Source organism: Capricornis sumatraensis, chromosome 6 (genome assembly GCF_032405125.1).
Source record: "Capricornis sumatraensis isolate serow.1 chromosome 6, serow.2, whole genome shotgun sequence".
NCBI lineage: Eukaryota > Metazoa > Chordata > Mammalia > Artiodactyla > Bovidae > Capricornis > Capricornis sumatraensis.
This window is the reverse complement of record NC_091074.1, coordinates 59,210,862-59,233,092: the sequence shown is the minus strand read 5'-3', so window position 1 is coordinate 59,233,092 and position 22,231 is coordinate 59,210,862. Positions and strand designations below refer to the sequence as shown.

At 38.5% G+C, this 22,231-nt stretch overlaps 1 protein-coding gene across 1 annotated transcript in view; it reads right to left on the bottom strand.

Moving 5' to 3' along the window:
* OSTF1 (osteoclast stimulating factor 1) overlaps nt 1-22,231 on the bottom strand; it is a 55,330-nt gene that overhangs the window by 14,095 nt on the left and 19,004 nt on the right. Inside the window, exons 2-7 of the mRNA XM_068974065.1 lie at nt 14,670-14,716; nt 7,872-7,922; nt 4,843-4,906; nt 2,944-2,997; nt 1,386-1,493; nt 439-488 (exon numbers count right to left, since the gene is read on the bottom strand). Of these exons, the coding sequence (XP_068830166.1) occupies nt 439-488; nt 1,386-1,493; nt 2,944-2,997; nt 4,843-4,906; nt 7,872-7,922; nt 14,670-14,716 (374 nt within the window). The remainder of the gene's footprint in view (nt 1-438; nt 489-1,385; nt 1,494-2,943; nt 2,998-4,842; nt 4,907-7,871; nt 7,923-14,669; nt 14,717-22,231) is intronic.

The following is a 22,231-nucleotide window of genomic DNA, read 5'->3' as shown; positions in this document are numbered from 1 at the left end:
ACCCAAAATTATGATATATTAGGAGAACCAAAGGAGGAAATATTGGAAGTTTGGTGGTGGAAGATGACAGGCTGTTGACAAACATGGATCGCTCTACCTGCCAGATAGGATGCCAAAACACTTATGAAGATGGTGAATTATGAGACAGCTCCACAAACATATTTCTCAGTAGTGTGAAGATAAGAGGAAAGCACTAAAAGCTTAAAGTGATATACTAGGAGGAGTGTGGCAGGCATTCTGAGCTTTATACAGTTTGCACTTTAGTGCAAAAATAATTTTTAACTATGTGCTTGAAGTATTTAGATGAAAAGTTTTATGAAAGATAATAAATGGGAAAAATTGAGTTTCAAGACCTCAAGACAGGATTTTACACACCTATAAGCTGTACTATGAGAGCAAGGCAGGCAGGTTAAATGATTTCTGCGTAAGCAAACTCACCTGTTGGTTCAGTTCAATGTTTGGTTGAGTAAACAGCATTTCCACTATATCTGAAATTCAAATAGAAACAATCTTTTTTAAAGAATGGGAATAAAAGCCTGATAAGACTCTGCATAATAATTTTAAAAGGATTCTTTTTAGAAGAATCTTCAAAAAACTCCTTATAACAATTTTTTCGACATTTATGTAAATAGAAGACTTAAGACTCTAAAAAACAGAATTATTTAGGGATAATTTTTTTCAAATACTTTGGCTTTTGCATTTTCACATGACATCTGTGATAGGAATATTTTTACATTTGCTGGGATACTTAACACTCATATCACTAATTTGTGCTTAAATTTTCCTTTGGCCATGCTATTTAACTTTTTGGATTCTTTTTTCCTAATACTATTGGGATTATTTTCTGTGTGTTGTAGAGAGGGAGCAAGAGAGTAGGTTGCCGTAGATTCTCGGCCAGGCTGAAATGCATCTAGAAATTCCATCTGTCATTATTATTGATTATAAGAGAGAACGTTATCAACTTAATCACCAACTCAAGCAAATGCTGTCTTTCTGCTAAATCTTAAACTTAGAATGTAAATCATAAAAGCTTTGGGGGATAAACTAAGCTAGAGGAGTCAATTGTGGCCCTTGTTTCAGTGAGGTTAGACAGTGGGGTTTGTTTTTATATTACTGTTGTTTTCCTGTTGCTCTTCCAAGCCTGAGAGAGGAAAGGAAGCTTTCACTCTTTTTAAGTGGAAAGGTGCCCACAGTGAGGCTGACCAGTCACATTCCACCTACAGTTTTACAGAACTTTCAGGAACTGGGCTTTTAAAAGGCTGATGTCCTGAAGAATTTAAAAAGAATAACCAATTTTTCTTTTTCATTTCTGTAACTCTGGGTCCCCTAGATGAAGCACATTTTCAGTGGCAAAGACATTTATGGTAACAAACAAAATATAATACCTTTGTGACCCCCGTGACAAGCCCAGTAGAGGGCAGTGCTTCCAGCTTTGTCCAAACCGTTAACACCCACTCGGTTGTCCAAACACTCTCTCAACCAGCTCAAGTTGCCTGAAAACGTTTTATAATTATAAAAACACATGAAAAATATTTTGTTGTTTTGTTTTGCTTTTAAATCAATTTCATCCTGCATACATTTGTATTTGTGAAGGATTAGTCAGCAAGTCTGAAATTAAAACCTGCCCTTGTAATGCTTTCTCTATGGACCATCTTGACTTCCAGTTTATTAATGGAAAGCATTAACATCAATTTTTAATGGTAGGTTAATGGGAACAGTTGCTAAAATGGGTCTACCTAAGGTATTTTTACACTGTGGAAAAAACTGTTTTTCCTTTGTGAACTCCTAAAACTTTGAGGGGGAAAAAAAAAACAATCAAACCTAAGAACAAGCAGATACTACTCATATTCATATTTAAAACACACAGTTCCTACAAGGACATAAAACTAAATAACCTACTCAAAGTACTGTTCTTTATGTTAAAGTATAGCTATTAATTTAAAATCCTCTGGCTAAATGCCCTAAATATTTATTTAAAAAAATTTTTTAAAATATCTAGAAATTTTTAAATGTCGATTTAGTAGTTCTATTTATGCATAATCCTAAACAAATAATTTCCTTTTATATATTCAGATTTCAAGAAAATCTAAAATTAAATGGAAGCTTATTGTAGCCTGACAAAAACTCCCCATTATCTAGGGCAGGGTTCTCAACAGTGGCCCAACTGACATTTGGCATTGGAGGATTCTGTTATGGGAGCAGTACCGTGCACTGCAGGGTGTTGAGTGACACCCCCAGCCTGTACCCAAAAGGTGCCAGTATCTCTCCATTTATTGCCAAATGTCCCAAAGTCTGGAGAGAGGAATGACCCTTCAGTGGAGAACTGCTGATCAATAGGATCAAGTCCCATGTACTCTATAACATCTCACAGAAAAAATCCAAACATTTTTTGGCCAGCCCAATTCAAATCCCATCTCTGGTGCTCCTTTCCTCCCTAAGTCCATCCTCCCATACATACCAGCCCTATACCAACACTCTCCCAGAGCCTGGACCCCTGAGAGCCCCAACCCTCTGCCCGGAATGAGGCCAGTTACTCACTCTGGCCTCTACAGCCTGTTTAACTGACCGACACTTCAACCACGGTCCTTATCACAATGTCTTGTAAAGATGTGCTACACACATCTCTCCCCGCCAGATTCTAAGCTCTGAAAGTTACAGACCATGCCTTTCCACTTGCCACTAAGTCAAAAGTATTTGTTGACATTTTAAAAATTAAAATCACACATTTCTGTAGAGTGAAAGAAGGCAGAATGGAGCCTGCCTTTGTGGGAGGTAAGGATTTAACTGGGAAAGGAACTTTTGGGGATAATGCAAATGTTCCAGATCTTGACCTGGGTGTTGGTTACACAGGTGTATACATTTGTCAAAAGTCATCAAATTATATAATTATTATCTGTGTGTTTTACTGTACTATTTATCTCAATCGAAAAGAATCATACCTACCTCTTTTTGCAGCTTCATGCAATGGGTTGTCAATGGATTCTGCCTGCTCTGCCACTAGATTGAAAAGAAAAAGTGCAAACTGATGCTGAGAAGGCCACTCAAAGGATTCCATGAAACCAGCTTAGTACCCAAGCTTCAGAAATGCCAGGACCTCTCACCACACAGCTACCCTGACTTACTGTGGATTTTAAAAATGGCAGAAAATCAAAGTGATGTTTTGTGCTTTGAAAGAAGCTGAATGTGTCAAAAGAAACCAAGTTAAGACAATAACACAACAATTAACTGGGAGTATAAACAGAAATAAGTGCAGCAATTAATTGGAAGTATAAATAAAAACAACGGACATGAACTTGGGCAAACTCTGGGAGATGGTGAGGGACAGGAAGGCCTGGTGGGCTGCAGTCCCTGGGGTCGCAAAGAGTTGGACACTACTGGACAACTGAACAACAACAATAAATAAAAACACACAGATCCAAGGCCTGCATACTAGTTTGCTCAGATATTTCAACAAGAAATTTAGTCAGCAAACTGCAAAAGAAAGCATTCGAGGTTCATTTTTACATTCTTAAAAACATCCTGCTTTGAAGATGGCTGAAAATAATTGTTTCCCTTGTATGCATGCATAAGAGGGGTGGGGTAAAGGAGAAATATTTTGCTTTCTGTATTCAGAAAGGGTAATTAGCACGCCTACTTGCCTCTAAGAAAGGTGTGTTCACTGCTGTCCCAGAATCAGCAGGAGTGACCACATGAATACTTGCTCAAATGAGACTTCAGAGGCACCCCTCCCACCAGAGGGCTGTAACTGGACACTCCCTTGGCTACTAGGGATCTAGCAACTGAGGAACATATTGCACCCTCGGTGTCTCTGAGCAGCTGGGAAGGGAGTGCACAGAAGTTGTTTATTTGGGATTTCAAAGAGGAGTGTAGAAATGTTTAAAGCCTTTTAAAATCCAGAATGGTATGGCCCTTAGACCAGGTAAGTGAGGCCCCTGTGTGAAGGGCCTTAGCCTCACTCATTTCCCTTCCCCCTCCCCTCTCCTCCCCTCCACTCCTTTCCTCTGCCTCCTCCCCTCCCCTCCTCTCCTTTGCAACCTCCCCCTCTCCCCCTCTCCTCCTCTCCCCTCCCCTCCCCTAGGAACTGTGAAGTGCTTCCTAGAAATTTTGTAAGTCACCTTACAGTGTTTGGAACTAGTGCCTGATGCAAGCACTATTGGTCTGAGGATGTATCTAATTAAAATGTCCAATGGAACCTTAGAAGTGATTTGAATCAAACTTCTCATGATACAGATGGAGAAATGGTCCCACGGGTACCAGTTAAATCCCTTAAGTAAGGTCCCTCATTGTTAGGAGTAGAAGAAGGAGAATTAAAAACCGGGACGCTTGGTTTATCAATTTGTGTGCACTTTTTACTTTGAAGATGTCTATGAAAGTCTGCTTTGCCCCCCTTGCAACTAGAAGTGGCTTCAAGGCAAGGGCCCATGTCTCACTGTGCTATTACTCATTTAATGAACATCACTGCCCCAGACATTAATTAACATAACAAGGCAAAGTAATTTACTAAAGAAAGGGCCAGTCTAAAAAACAAAAGAGAAAACAAAGAAAAAGAAAAAGAAAAATGTTCTAACCTTGAATAAAGTAAAGCCAAAAGCATTTCCCTGGAAACCTTACGTTCTTCCAAGAATGTTACAATGGGCATTTTCTTAAGCCAAAGAGTCAAGTTCAAGCACCTTCAGGGTCCATGACCACTCTATTAAGAGAAGGCTCAGAGCTGAAAATGTCCCAGACTAGCAAAGACTCCATCAATTTCTCAGCCATAGGAGAAAGCAGAAAGGCCTCAGGAACCAGATAATGGAGAATGCACAAAATACAGCCCAAGTAAAGCCACTGCAGCCATCTTACCATAGTTGCTTGGGATCAGCCCAGTCCTGCCTTTGGAGGTACCTTTCCACCAATTGGTATCACTCTGGTGAAAGAAGAGTTAAATTAAGTGGCACCAAATCCAGTTTACATCCAATCACTATTAAAACCATGTGGCTCATGCTGGCGCCATTTTAGCCTTTTCAAAGGCTAGAGCAAGAGATGTTTTTGTCTTATTTTAGATAAGATACATGCTTCCAATTCAAATGCGGAGTTACTGCTTTGAACAGTAACTCCATCAGCCCTGGTCACACTGATCAAGCTTCCTGTTTCCCTACTTATTTATACTTACTTATACCATTCCCTTTATCATTAAATTACAAATATACACACATCTGCCTGCAACAAATCAAATACACTTCATCGAAGAGTTCCAAAGTTTAAACAAATCACACAGAGATAATATGAAAGAGAAGTGAAACAAATGTTTAGTTTAGACTATAGGATTTTTTTTTGCCCAAAGTCTAATTTCTTAGTCTCAAGATATACATATATTTGATTTTGTAAAGATCTATTTCACTTTTGTTTTTTTGGATAACTTTTTAATCATAAAAAAAAAAAAATGCAAACCTGTACCAAAGTAGAAGGAATCATATAAGGAACCTACACATACCCATTTCTTACCTGCATGAATTATTTACTCATAGCCAATACTGTTTCATGTATTACCTCACTTACAACTCCCCTCCCCTTCAGATCATTCTGAAATAAATCCTAGACATCATATTCTTTATCTGTAAATATTTCAATATGAATCTCTAAAAGATAAGGACTTTCTCAAAGACCTAATGATAATACCATTATCACAGCTTAGAGTTTTTTTCAACAATTCCTCAATATCATCAAATATGTATAATATTCAAAATTTCTTATATGTCTCATAATAAGGCCACATACTATGATTGGATGATTTGCCTCTTAAGTCTCCTTTAGTCTATATTTTCCCCTTCACTGATTTTTTTTCACTCCTTCACAATATATTTGTTGAAGAAAATAGTCTGTTGTAAAGAGTTTCAAATAGTCTGAATTTTGCATGTTGCGTCCCTTGTTATAAAAAAAATGTGTTCCTTTGCACCCTGTATTGTTTATAAACTGTTCATTAGTTCTAAAGGCTTAATTAGATTCAGATTCAACTTCAGCAGGATGATTTCATCTGTAGCATTGATTCTTCCATCAGGAGACACCCAGTGTCTGGTGGTCTCTCTATTTGCAGCATCAGTAACCACTGATGAGCATCTGGATCCATGATTTCATAAGGGTTGCAAATGGTGACATTCTAATTCCATCATTCCTTCTTCATTCAAATAACTAGTATGCACTTGCATGCTCAGTGGCTAAGTTGTGTCTGACTCTTCGCAAACCCAGACAACTATCTGGGTACAACTATCTGGCTGTAGCCCAGCAGGCTCTCCTGTTCATGAGATTGCCATTTCCTCCTCCAGGGGATCTTCCCCACCCAGGAACTGAACCCATGTCTCCTGCATTGCAGGTGGATTTTTTTTACTGCTGAGCCACCAGGGAAGCCCTTAAATAACTAGAATATTACTTTAAAGACAAACTTTTCCTCATCAACTCTCACGTGACCCAGAGATAAAGTTCATAAAGAAAAGGCAGAACAAATACTGATTCTTTTCCTTAACAGTTGCCAGAATAAAAAGCTGGTTCCCTAGCATTCCCTCAGGTTGACAAATGAGGTTTAGTTTTGTTTTTAAGTACCATTAGGAACTCATGAATTCAAACAGAGTAGATGTATTTCGATCCTTGGGATTGTTGCCCTAATTGATTGCTCAAACTGTCCTATCTTTGACTAGTGGCAGCCTCTTCTATTTAGTTCCAGTGTTTTTCCAGTGTGACCCTCATAGTCTTTGCTGGCTTCCTTGCTTCCTAATAGGAAGATGTCCTGGGCTTATCTTGTGCCTCTGCTGCTCTCAACCTAGTACCAGACATTTTTCAAAAGAACTTTTTTCCTTTCAATGGGAAATATATTATTATCAGGATGGTTTTTTTTTTTTTTTTTTTTTTTTTTGCCTATTCAAAGGACAGATTAAGAAATATTTTTGTTTCTTTTAGGTAAAAAACAACACACTTTGAATTCAAATGTAGAGCTACTTAACTTCATTGATCTTATATCTATCTGTATACCCTTTCTTGCAGACTGAAACTCCCAGTTTTCTACCTCATTGACCTAATGACTCATTTGCTCTAAACTGCAGCACGCATGCAGCAATCTCAGAATAACAATACCAACATTTCTCCAACAACATCATGATTAAAAACAGTTTATAATGTGGGGCAGCAGTTCTTTCTGTTCCTTATATTATTTGACTAGAGATATTCAGTCAAAATGCCGAGTTTTAAAGTCACTTGGAAGAGTTCCTTTCTGTGTGTTGCACCTCTCTGGGATATAACTAAGCTCATTGGATTCATTCTGCTTTTCATTTTCAGGTACTGCTTTTTTATCATTTAATTTTATAACTACACAAAAGCTCTACAGGATTACAAAGTGTGCTCTCCAAAACAAGGTGTAATTTTTTTACAAGTCTTTATTCTGTCTATATATTTCCTCTATTCTATTTCCCTTTCCTTTCAGAGAGGAAACTACTTTTTAAAAATGTATAACTCTTCCATTGACTTTTTATTTTAAATTGAAGAAAGTAAGTATACATATATCCTCTCGTCCTTTCTTAGATAAGAAAAGGCACACTATCTACAATTTTTTCACCTTGCTGTTTTTCACTTAAATTACCCCATAATATTATATAGAGATATTCCTCACTCCTTTTTATGGCTGAATAATACTTTCTTTGTATATACAGCAAAGTTCATTCAACTATTTTCCTACTGATGGACATAAGGTTTACTTCCAATCTTATGCTATTACAAATTGTGTTAAGTGAATTGACTTGGGTGTATGTATTTCTATAAAGCTGTACATGTAAATAATGTACTGAAAAATAGTCTTTTATATCTTTAGTTCATGCATGGTATGAAAAAATATTAACTGGGCTTACCATGTCAGTAATGTAGATAATATCACCTTCTTCAAAGTACAATTCATCTGGCTGAAGAAAAAAAAAATTTAAGTTTTACTCTACACAATTTTTTTCATGAATTAGAACACAATCATGAAAATAATTACACAAACTCCAAACCCTAAAATATCCTTATAGGCAGCATAGATTTTTACATACTTAAATCTGCACATAAACCACATAACAAAACATTATTAACAAACTAACATAAGAAGGTGAATCTTCCCATGAGAAGCTTCAAAGAATTATTATAACAAATAAGAATTCCCAGCTCCACACACACACACATCTTATTTTCCTGCACAATAAAAGAAAGGTGCTTTTATGCCAAAACAGGATTATTAATAAAAGTTTCTTACTGTAAAATTTTCAAATGGTGATATATATATTTTCATAAAAGGATCAATGTCTACAATTAAAGCCATGAAAAACAGCTAGAAGTTTGGCTCTCTCCTAAATGATTAGACTTCAAATCTAAACATTTTCATATCAACATCACTATCCACTTATTTTGAGAAAACTATTACTTTATCTCTTCATGCTCAGAGGGAATGAACATCTCATATATGAGAACTGTTAATACATAATTCAACCATTAATAAGGCTAAAAAGCTGAAAGATATGAAGCAGTAACTCAGTCTGGACCATAAGCAGTTCTAAGGGGTTAATTGATTACATGGACAACATGTGCTTTTGGACCAACCAAACTCTTTGAATAAAGCCAGGCACTTTGATTAAACATCGTCTTTTTCCCATCAGTAGATAACATTTATCAGCATAACTTTATTAAATTAAATGATGTCTAGGGAGTTCCCAGGTGGTTAGGACTCAGTGGTTTCACTGCCATGGCCCAGGGTCAATCCCTGGTCAGTGAACTAAGATCCTGCAAGCCACACAACCAAAAAAAAAATTATACACACACACACATATATATAATATCTATTGAGGGCAAGTTTCATATATTGGGAAATGTTTACTTTACCATATTGAGTGAATAATGTAGGGCACAAAATTTTACACAGGATAAGATCAAAATTATGCATAAAATTCTATCATGAGCATGCACTACTTTCATAATTTTGGTGTGAAAAATATTTTTTAAAGGCTTTGATATTTCTGATTATGGTTACTATTCCATACAAATAACAATTATGCTAGTGAAACAAATTTTATTTCACTCTCATTTTCCTTTTGTTTATCTCCTCTCTTAGCTGCAGACTTGGGCAGTAAATGTGACTCTGCACCAGTAGTTTATTTAGTTTCAGAGATAATATCTATTATCATTTTATTTTCCTTGAATATAAATGAATAGTATATCATGCTTTAAGCAACCACAATTCATAAATATTTAGATGCAATATGCATTCATATATAAAACAGCAAACGATTAAGGAAACGAAAAAATGTCGAGTTCCTCTAGAAAGCACTTCCTGAAACATTTGTTGAATTTACACTTCGATCTGCAGAGACTAGACTTACACACAGTGTATCTATGCAAAATCAACTGAACCTATGTAGACCAATGGCATACATTTTAAAATTACTGCAAATAGGCATTTAGAAGAAAAAGAGTAAAGCCTTCTAAGATTTTCTCTAATCTTTCTCTAAAATGCTCTGATGATCTATGCTCAATATTACAACCAATGTGTGATGGAAATAATAAGTAATAAGAGAAACAAACTATTTACTTTAGGAGTTCCCTACTGCAAACTGGCTTACTTGTCAGAGGCCAGAAAGAGAACTCACTTTCCACCACAGCATCCCCGGCAGGACACAGCGGCCACCCTACAACAGTAAGATTGGCCTTCGCTGGCAATCTGAATAGACTCGCTCTCCTTTAGATGACAGTAAAGAATGGGAGGAGAGAAAAAAGCAGAATGTAAGGGAGTAAAGAAAACAGGGTATATGTGAAAACTTCACATTTTTTGCAGAAACTCTGAGTTTCTAAGAGTTCTGAAAGACTTCAATGTCTTGAATAGAAGTTAACCTTGCCCACTTATGTCTAATAATGAATCCTCCTCAATCAGTGCTGACGTTTAAGTGACAGAGTCATCTCTACCCGCAGTTCTGACCTTCTAAAATCACAAAGGTCAAGTTTGCCTAAATCTCCACACTTAATAAGATCATTCACCTTTGAAACAAAAGGCACATTTTAAGAAAGAACCAAACAAATGACTTAAAAAGAAACAAAGAACACACAGTCACAGACTCACATATACACACACGCGAGTCCCTGTAATTAGTCTTCATCATAAAAAGGAATAAAGCCCGGAAGAGTGGGAGGTAAGCATTTAATGGGTACAGGGTTTTCCTTGGGGGTAATGAAAATATTTTGTAAATAGACAGAGGTGACAGCTCCCCAACATTGTGACTGTACTAATGTCACTGAATTGTTTATTTTAAAGTGGCTAATTTTATATGAATTTTACCTCAATATTTTAAATTGTATGGTCTCAAATGATTATTGTCATTCATGGTTTGGTATAATGCACGATTTGAAAAATGTCACCAAGTACAGTCATTTCAAAACTTCTCAGTGCTATTTCAGATTTTAAATTAATGAATGCTGTTCAGTAGCAGTATCTGCCTCAGCCATGTATGAAATCAGACTTGGTTTTCAACTTAGGCAGCAACAACAGGCAGTTGATTTCAGTCAGGTAGAAAAAGTCTTGCTATTTTTCATCCAGAGAAAAGAGAATGGATGGTTTACTTTCTTTTTAATCAATAGCTCCCAGCACACGATGCTAGTCTTTAGTAGGAGTAAAATACCTTCTTGCAAAGAAACTAGGAGCAGTTTTTCCTAACTGAGCTGAGGAGGTGCTCTATCAAATTCTTCAGACTGCTGGCAGTATAGACAACAAGGCAATTTCATGGTTTTAAAAGTTAGATTTTTATCTCCAATATTCATATTTTCCATTAAGAAACCACTTGCGGGACACTTAATGTAAACTGTTCAATGCAGATCTACTTTTAAATTCCTGGCATCATATTCATGGAATATGATGGGAAAAGAGTGACACAATCAAGTAAGCACTTCTCTATTTCTAGTTTATTCTTTAGTTTTTAACCATATTCTTTTTTTCCTCTCTCCTTGAAAAACCACAAGGTATTAGAACAAGTTACTTGTTGGCCACTGGGATGTTATGGGGATGAGTACAAACTTGGTAATGTATATCCTTGTTCCTGTTCCATATATTCTTGGTAACATATAATTCTCAAGGCATTAATTTTCTTGGTTTATACAAATATATATTTTATGAAAATATTTGGAAAGTGTGACATCCTTTTAAAATTTTTTCACTTTTGTCAATCTGGAGCCCTGGGAATTAATAAAAGAAAAAAAAGCAAATTCACTACAGATGCTTTCATTTAGCACTTTATAGTACTACCATGTGCCAGGCACTGATCTGGACACTTATAATCTCACCAGCAACACTGTGAAGTGGGTGCTATTCTTATCATCACATTAGAACTGAGAAGCTTGTCCAAGGCCATACAGCAGATACATAGTAGACACTGAACTTGAACCATGACAGGCAGATTCTGGAGTCCCTGTCCTTCATTGCCACTTCTGCTTTCTGTCATACTGGAGCATCTTGCCTAGCCATTACTGGTTGCCATGGTGTCATGACCAGGATAAAAGGCAATGGCTGTGGAAATTCTCTTGTTTCTCCCTACCCTACCCCAACATAATGCAATACAGAAAAATCAACAGCAGTACCCTGTACTTGCAAAGCATACTTAATCTCATTTGATCCTTACAACAATCCATTAAGGCAGGGCTGGGTCATGGGTATAATCTCCATCTCACAAGCAGGTTCGGAGAGGTTCAAGAACTTGCCACAAATCACACGGTTTGTGAGCAGTGGGGCTGGGCTCCTACTTTAGCTTTTAGAATCCCATTCTAGGGCTCCTTCCACTACAGATAGTGCTGTAAACCTAGAGGAGCCCAGCAAGCACTATATGATAAGAGGTGGGTCCTACTGGTTTCCTTGCAGAAATCAACATATATCCAGCACATAGGAAATGCTGCTCTCTCTGTATCAGTGCAACTTTACACTGGTCTATCCAGTCTTGCAGGACCTCTATATGGTGGTTTATCAGACTGAGGGTTGGGCAAGAAATAAGAACCAAACAGGGCTGGGTAGTGCCAGGACTACCTTACCTTCGATCAAGACAGAGAAGAAACAGACTGGCCAGAAGAACCAGGAGCAACAAGCTTCCAGTGTCCTACTTGTTCAGTGGCTCACCAAGAAAGTTGGGCATTGCTGTGCCTACTCCTGAGAGTACTACAATAGCAAAAACTGCACCCAGGTCTTCCTGGGGTGTTGCACACGTCAGCGATGGTCTCACAGCTCAGCCCGTCCAACTTGCTTTGTCTCAGTGACTTTCAGGTGAGTTTAGGATGTACTTGGGGTACACTGATCCCACTAGAGAAGACAGTTACTTGGTTTCAGGGGAGAGAGACCAAACTGAGTTTGTCCAGCAGAAATTCTCATTCAGAAAACGAATGTAAGACTAACCCGGTTCTGGGATGATGTTCAAAATACTGAACAACTGGTAAAGCATGGGCACTTAACCAGTCAGGAAGACCCCCTAAGACCTAGGGGCTACCTGCTCAGCCAGATGTCTCCCCATTAACATCTGGACTGAAGGGAGACGGAGAGGAGCAGAGTGTGGGGCCAGCAGGGCATGGGGTAGTCATTAATGGCCATCTAGTACATACAGAATGAATTAGCAGCACTGCACTAATTCCAGGATCCTTAGGACCATGAATATTAAAAATAGCATTTTAAATGGGGAATATTCAAAGAACCTAATGAGTTAGGGAATTCCTTGGTGGTCCAGTAGCTAAGATGCCACACTTCCAATGTAGGGGGCACATGTTCAATCCCTGGTTGGGGAAGTTCAGCAGGCTGTGTGGTATGGCCAAAAGCAAAGACCCTAATGAGTTAAATGGGCTTCCCATGTGGCACTAGTGGTAAAGAACCCACGAGATGCAAGTTCGATCCCTGGGTTGGGAAGATTCCCTTGAGGAGGGCGTGGCAACCCATTCTAGTATTCTTGACTGGAGAATCCCCATGGACAGAGGAACCTGGCAGGCTATGGTCCATAAGGCCACACAGAGTTGAACACGACTTAGCATGCAATGAATTAAATGTCTATTTTCTCCTGTGATTTGATAATAACTAAGACTTTTAAAAAGCAGTAGAGATTCCATCTTGGAGTAGAACTACAGCTGAATTAAAGTAGTCAATATATCAACCAATCAAAAATATGTGTTAAGAGTGCTGGAGAGCTGGATCATAAAGAAGGCTGAGTGCCAAAGAATTGACGCTTTTTTCAAACTGCGGTGCTGAAGAAGACTCCTGAGTGTCCCTTGGACAGAAAGGAAATCAAACCAGTCCATCCTAAAGGAAATCAACCCTGAATATTCATTAGAAGGACTGATGCTGAAGCTGAAGCGCCAATACTTTGGCCACCTAATGTGAAAAGCTGACTCATTGGAAAAGACCCTGAAACTGGGAAAGACTGAGGGCAAGAGAAGAAGGGGGAGACAGAGAATGAGATGGTTGGATGGCATCACCAACTCAATGGATATGAGTTTGAACAAACTCCAGGAATACTGAAGGAAAGAAGCCTGGCGTGCTGCAGTCCATGGGGTCACAAAGAGTTGGACACGACTTAGTGGCTGAACAACAAGAGTCTATGAATATAGAAATCACTACTCCTTCTAATAGTAACAATGACTCCTTAATAGCAGCTTTACACAATAATATCACTTAATTCTCACTAAAATCCTATGAAATTATTATTATTACTTTCCCTTTACAGAAAAGTACACTGAAGCACAGAGGTTAGGTAATTTCTGAATTTAACAGGTCACACAGCTGTTAAAAGAGGCAGAGTGCGTTCTAACACTACTGGCAGCTTGAAAGCCCTGTGTTCTCCCCACTAGACACTGTGCTGATGAGCAGGATTTCAAGCCAAGTGTAGAATTCAGATCAGGGAGAGACATCTCACTCCACTGGGGGATGATCAAAAAGTCTTTATGGAAGAGGAAGGGTGTAATCAGAGTTTAGAGGGGTGCAGAGCCATAAGTTTAGAAAAAGGTCAGGGGTGAGTTCTCAGTTCAGTTCAGTTCAGTCGCTCAGTCACGTCCGACTCTTTGCTACCCCATGAATCACAGCACACCAGGCCTCCCTGTCCATCACCAACTCCCGGAGTTCACTCAGACTCACGTCCATAGAGTCAGTGATGCCATCCAGCCATCTCATCCTCTGTCATCCCCTTCTCCTCCTGTCCCCAATCCCTCCCAGCATCAGAGTCTTTTCCAATGAGTCAACTCTTTGCATGAGGTGGCCAAAGTACTGGAGTTTCAGCTTTAGCATCATTCCTTCCAAAGAAATCCCAAGGCTGATCTCCTTCAGAATGGCCTGGTTGGGTCTCCTTGCTGCACACCAAATCTAGACTGGAATAACCCACCAGGAGGAAGGAGCAGAGGACAGGAGGACTTGGAAGGGGGCTGAACCACATGGGACTCTGTCCATAGTCAATTGAAGGGTTGAAGCAGGTCATGGCCATTTAGGACAAAAGGAAATATCTAAGTGAAATCACCTTCGGTTTTTGTATCTTTTTTTTTGGTCACATCCTGTGGCATGCAGGATTCCCTGACCAGGGATCAAACTTGTGTCCCCTGCAGTGAAAACACAGAGTCTTAACCACTGGACTGCCAGGGAAGTCCCTTTATGTCAATATTGGGACCGATATACTTACAGTTCTGGGTTCAAACGTATAAAGAGCTCTGAACACTTTAACTTGCCCTAAAAGAAAGGAAACAAAAAAACACATGATCAGTTTTTTCATTTCTTAATTTTTGGTGAATAGTTTTTATTATCCTTCAAATTCTTCAGAATTCCCTAACTAAAAGCCTCTTGAGAAATTATTTTGGAATTAAATGTTTTTTCTACATAGAAGATATTTTCTTAAATATTTATTAAATGAAAGTATGAATAAACACACCTCTGGGGGGGTGATTTTTGCTTCCCTCTCTCAAACAACAGGAGCTACCTAATTATTTGTACTTAGCTTCTATCCTATGTAAAGCCTTTCCAACCTGAAGATCTAAGTTTAAAAACTGAAAGGTAACAGTTTAACATAAAGATACTTACTGGGAAAATTAACAGTAATTACATATTCTTAAATCAATGGCTCATGATTTTATATTTTCCAAGAAAAAGGAAATACCAGGAAGAAAAAAACTACCTGTTGGAAAAATCTATGATTAAGTCCCACAACAGAGTGCAATCCACAAAAGAGTCATGTTCATGAGAACTATCCTCTGTTCTGCCAAACCATGAACCCACCTGCCAATGCAGGAGATGCAAGAGACATGCGTTTGGTCCCTAGATGAGAAAGATCCCCTGGGGGAGGGCATGGCAACCCACGCCAGTATTCCACGGGCAGAGGAGCCTGGCGGGCTACAGTCCAGGGGGCTGCAAAGAGTTGGACACAACTGAGCAACTGAGTACATAACAAAACAGCACACATCTCCAAGCCATCTCCCTTCTTATATGTCCCTTCGCTGCACTTCCATAATACCTGGTATCAGAAATGACTGATGTGAGAGCCTGTCTCATGTAAGGGCAGGAACCCTGACCTGTTCAATCTCCTGGCACCTACCTGGCATATGGTATGAACTTAATAAATTCTTGCTAAATAAATTTATAAGAACAAATGCAAATAGTATAGGGAAAAGCCTACAAATATAAAAACCAAAGACCTACTTAAAATGTGACAACAGTTCAACCTCAGTACTGGAAGAACCTTTAGAGATAACCGCCTAGTCCAAGAGCACCATTAGGAACAGCGGCTCCCACGGTAGGACACAGAAAGACTACTTGAGAAATTATGTACATTTTAAAAAGACAACTAATGAGGACCACGGTGTGGCAGAGGGAACTCTACTCAGTACTCTGTATAGGCTTATATGGGAAAAGAATCCAAAAACAAGTGGATATACGTATATTTATACCAGATTCACTTTCTGTACACCTGAAAGCAACACGTCAAAATCAACCGCTGCTGCTGTTTAGTTATTCAGTCACATCCCATTCTTTGCGACCTCATGGACTGTAACCTGCCAGGCTCCTCTGTCCATGGGATTTCCCAGGCAAGAATACCGGAGTGGGTTACCATTTCCTTCTCTGGGGGATCTTCTCCACCCAGGGATCAAACCTTTGCCTCCTGCTTGATAGGCAGATTCTTTACTACTAAGCCACCTGGGAAACCCATACATCAACTACATCCCAATAAAAAAATTTTTACAGTGGAGTTTTGTACATTTTTATCTTATTTGTTTTCATTCGTATTTTAACATGTTTTATATATAACGGCATGATACAGAATACATATAGGGGTTCCCTGGTGGCTCAGACAGTAAAGAATCTACCTGCAATGCAGGAGACCCGGTTCAACCCCTGGGTCAGAAAGATCCCCTGGAGAAAGGAATGGCAACCCACTCCAGTATTCTTGCCTGGAGAGTCCCATGGGCAGAGGAACCTGGCAGGCTACAGTCCATGGGGTCGCAAGAGTTGGACATGACTTAGCGACTAAACCAAAAATACATTATTGGAAGCAGTTAAAACCTTTCGTTGATACAATATTAAGCATTATGAGGGCAAGTGTTTTATGCGTGGTATATCGAAGTACCTAGCACAATGCCTGGCACATAGGAGGCACTTACTTAATAATTATTTATTGAAGGGATGAAGAATAGATGAATAAAAGAAAGCAACATGCACTCAAAAAGAAGTCTGAAAACCAACAGATTAGAATAGCACTGTCTAATACATTTTTACATAATGATGGGAAAGCTCTCTATCTGTGCTGCTCACACAGAGCTACTGAGCACATGAAATATGGCTAATGTGACTGAGGAACTGATTTTTACACACCACTTAATTTGAATTAAGTTAAACTGGCACAAGTGGCTGGTGGCTAGCATTTTGAACAACACGAGTCTAAAACACGAGAAAATGAGAAGTGATGAGAGGGGACTACATAAATCAACTCCAATTCATCCACATGATAGAGTCATTTAAAAAGAATGCTTCAGACAGACTCACAGACACTGACGTGGCAAAAAGCCTGTAAAACATTCAGTGGGAGAAAAAAAGTTATACAACAGTATGCCAAGTACCATCCATTTATGTTGACCACACACATCTTGATTGGAAACACCAATTATGGGAATCTTCACACTCTACTTTACATACATGGTTTAAATTCATGGCTACTAATAAAAGTAGCGTGTACTACTTTTATTATCAATGAAAACAAAAAAGATACTTTCACTGGAGGCACAGAGGTACGGAAATCACTCTTTCTTTTAAACACCTTAATATAGAAGAGCTGCTCAAATCTCCTGTTACTTAGTGTGGCTGCAAAAAAAAAACATTATTTTTGCAATCTGAATTCTAGTGCCACTTCCAGAAGCAAAAGTGAAAACTCTTTTTCATTTGGAGTTTGTTTTTCACCCACATATCCTTAGGTCTAAGAAAGCAAACATTAAATGGAAGGAGAAATATTTTCTGCTGACCTAACTGTCTAAGGGAAGATTAACTGTCTTGATTACATCAAACTTTCCAAAGAGAAGTTACACAAAGAAGCATATGCTAGTGACCAAAATTAATAATGACAGAACTTTCTTGCTCCTTTGAGGGCAAGGCAGTGATGAGACAAATGATGGCTGACTTTGGGAACAATATCCAATGTCAATGAGCTTAAATTTTAAAACCTGGAGAAAAATAAAATGGAGTGTGCCTAAGCTGCTGATTCTTTGTAACTGTATCTTTTGTGACTGTCTTACTATAAAATGTATACAACTAAGAAGAAAGTTGGAGATTTATTCATCTCTATACTAAGCAGAGAGCATCAGGCAACTGTTGAGGCCATCACATGAGGGAATGTTCTCTTCATGTAATGCTGCAGAAAACATTTTCACATACAAATCTTTTACTCAATTTTAATGTTGAGAATTAGCCCCGTAAGGATCCCTTTGAACCCATATATCATAAAAGTCCGAGGCCTTAATTTATTCCATCCTCAAGGCTGAGTCAAGTTGAAACAAAAGAATACAAAGAACAGGCAGAGGTTATGAAAGAATACCATAAAGAGGAAAAGCAGATGACTTTCATGATTACAGTTTACCAATCGTGGGTAGAGCCTTTCAAGAAAATGCCAATTAATAAGACTTAACTCACTGATCATTCTTACATCATGTTTAATTCAACTGTGTGCAATGTTCTATAGGTGTACAGGACTACGTAGAGCAATGAAGGGAAAAAAATCAGGGTACTCTGTATTTCTATAGTATTGTTCTCCTGTGTGTGTGTTCAGTGGCTTAGCCATGCCCAATTCTTTGCAGTCCCATGGACTGTAGTCCGTCAGGCTCCTCTGTCCATGGAACTTTCCAGGCAAGAATACTGGAGTGGGTTGCCATTTCCTCCTCCATGGGATCTTCCTGACCCAGGGATCAAAACCACATCTCCTGCATCTCCTGGATTGGCAGGTGGATTCTTTACCAGTAGTGGCACCTGGGAAGCTCAGTATGGTCTTTGCAGACATCAAAGAAAAAAAATCTTAATAAATCATAATGCTGATCAATTCCAAACATATTTAACGAAGGCGGATTCACAATACAAAATAGTTGTGTTCTTGAATATTGCCAAGAGGCTAAATTAGATGCTTTCTTCAGGTGCCCTCCCTCTTGATCATTTTCTCAAGGAAGTCTGGTTACATGCCACAAAGGGAGAAAGTGGAGCCAAGAAGATAGCATGAATTGAATTCATCCTGAATTAAGAAGGAAATGGGCCCAATCTTTTGCCTGATGCTTTATGTGACTCTCATAAACATGAACTAGCATGTGAACGGTACTAAGGATTCCAGTAGGGCTGGCCTCCTGACATAAGCAAGACGAGCAATTCCCATGACACCAACCGTGGCTGGCTCCTTACCCTGCTAGGCACTCCCTTCTCTTTTCTCTGAAACCTCACCCAGGCCCATAGTGAAGAGCTGAATCTACTAGTCATCAGCCAAACACTGTTTTCCTCTGGAGTTAAGCTGACTGTCCCTGCTCCCCTCATCCACACTCTCGAACTTCACTAAACTAATCCTTGTCCAGAGTAATTGAGGCTGAATTAATTGACCTGAAGTAATTGACCTGAACAGGCAACAGATAAGAGAATGTGCTGTTTCTGGGGTCTGCAAAAAGAATACATACTGTTGCACCACTAAGGCTCTGAAGCAGCACTTAGAAGGACTTGGGTCTTATAAACCCAAACACAAAATTTCTAATCTACTTTATTCTCTGTTGGTGAAAGAGTGGAGAAGCTGCTAGTCTGAGCCACTATGACAGTAATAAAAGGTGACAGCTCACTACAATGGATAAACATACCATAAAGAGCAAGGGAATGACTATTCAAAATATCAGAACTAACAGATCAACTATTTCGTTTATATTCTGCTGAAAAACGTTGGGAGGCATGAGACATTTTAGATGGAGTTCATTTAAAACGGCTGTGATAACTACCACACACTGACTATGATAGTTAAATCTAAAAACAATGACAATGCCAAGTGTTAAGAAGGATATAGGACAACTGGAATTCTCAGACACTACCAGTGGGCGTGTAAACTGGTACAACCACTACAGAAAATTACTTGGCAGTAGCATTAACTTTTTTTTTTAACAAGTCTTAACATGTCTGTGAGATCCTAAAAGCATTCTGAGGAAGAAAACCATCCTAATGTTGCATACAAAAATGACCCCTCTCAAATGGTATTACTATCCCCAGCGTACACTGAGTCCCAACATTTTTAAACTGTAGAACATGACATATTAGTAGATGGTAAAACTAACTTAGTGGTTTTTAAATATACTAAATAAAACAGAAAAGACCAGAGTACACTGCACATAATGGAACCAATTATGATTTTGTGAAACTTTTGTTTCACTGGGACTGGACAGATGAGTAGAGACATGAGTGTTTATTTTAGAAATCTACCAAATACACATTTTGACATAATGCCAAATGGTCAAGTATTAAAATCAACATTTACCAAAGCTAAATGTTACCTTTACAGAATGAACTGCTGGGAAACAAATATAAATCTGAAATTTTATTCAAAAATTAATTATGATTATAGTTTTATTATTAAAAATTCTAGTAGACCCATTTTTAAAGCTTGACATAAAAGGGCAGGAACTATAATTCCTCAGAATTGCTAACTGAAGGCTGAATGAAGCTTCTGCAAGACTAAATAAACATTCACTATAAAATGAGGTCTGTGTAAAATCAAGATATTATGGCGCTAGTTCTGCCAGCGTAGCTTCTGTTTGTGATGATTCTGCCACAGAGTTTGTAAGGTCCTTCCTGCCTAATAGAAACTGACTAGGGTCAGGACTTACCTCCTCTTTATCTCCTGGGCTTAAAGATTTGCCTAATGCTGGGGATGCAATTTCACTGAAAACAATCCCACAGAGAGACAGCGGTTTCCCCCAAATTATTAGGGATCATACTCTCTCAACAATGTCATTTCACACCTATGATCTTAACTATTTATATAAAAATATTTGGACATTTAAAATCCATAGCCTCACAATCATCGTTAATTACCACAATATTTTATTCTCCAATAAGTACACTTATACTTTCAGTTGACTGAGAGAATTTTCAAATATAAAGTACAAAGAGGATATCGGAACTAAATTAAAGTTAGAGTATATACCTGTCTTTCAAAGTAAACATTAAGAAAATAATAAATCAAAATGACATGGCTAGCTTGCATCACTGGCATGGCATGAGGAATACCTAAGCAATCTACCATCCTTGATAAAATACAAGGTGTGCCAAATATGACACTGAAGTATGCATTTCACCATGTGGTCAGTCACCCAAAGCTGAATGGCAGGTTTGGGAAGAAATTTGAGACGAAGGTAAATTTCTGTGAACCCCTATGCTCATACGTATCTGTGTGGCTATGCATGTGCGTTTTTGAATGTACCAGGTCACTAAGTAAAAGATACATCTCTTACTGGAGGTCGAGGTCAAAAAAAAATTGTGAAAGCCACTACTCCAGACTACCTGATCAAGTTAGAGATTTGCTACAGGACTCTAAGGAATGGGTAATATTCTTTTATTTTATGAATCTCAAAATTCAGCTAACATATAAAATATAATATTCTCTTATCACCCCCAAAGCAGATATTCTTACCATTTTAAATAATTATAACCAACCGAAAAGAAACAGGAAGAAAATTACTTTAGAAAGGGAAAATTTCAGAAAAATAAGAACTTATTTTATACATATATTCCTCACATTTATCTAAGTGAATACAGGGAGTATTGGGCTTCCCCAGTGGCTTGGCAGGTAAAGAATCTGCTTGCAGTGGAGGAGACACAGGAGATCCAGGTTTGTCCCTGGATTGGGAAGATCTCCTGGAGAAGGAAATGGCAACTGACTCCAGTATTCTTCCCTGAAAAATCCTACGGACAGAGGAGCCTGGTGGGCTATAGTCCAAAGGACTGCAAAGAGTCGGGCACGACTGAGTAACTAAGCACAAGTAGGGTGTATTACTCTTCTTACTTTATATCATGTGGGTATGGGAAAAAAAAGTCTCAGGGTAAGTAAAAGTATTAATATTATTTCCACGAGGCATGTTTAAATTATTCTATTCAACACGCATGATGAAACAGGATGTTTTCTGTTCGAAAACAGAACAGAAGGAGCCTATGTGATAGTATCCAAGAGTCAAGGCCATCACTTCCATTGCTGGGGTGAAAGGAAACAGCTGTGCTCTGTTAGGTCAACATGGGGCTCCCATGGGCTTTGTGGGCTCCAACGCCCATAAACAGGATGGTCAGCTCAGAACAGGCTTCTAGGTGAAGATCTCTATTCTCGTCAGTCCACAAAAGTCCACTGCTCTTGAAAATAAAATGTTTTTCTTGCAAAGAAAATCACTATGTGAGTACAGCAATAAGCTTCTCCCTTCGTACTTATATTCTTGGATGAGTTAAATCAAATCCAACGAACTCTATTTACACGTACCTTTAAAGGTTGTAACTAGCAGAAAAGACTATGAACGTAATGCTTTCATCTTTCCTTACTCCAGCACCATCTCTTTCCTGCTACCCTCTTATGTAATCCAAAAAAAAAAAAAAAAAATCTAAAGAATTTGAAACGTGTCTTGATTTCAGCTGCAGGAATGGCAGACTCATTAAAAACAGTAGCCAGTGTGTTTTCTGACAAGAGGATTCTGTTTATTAACAGTGTGC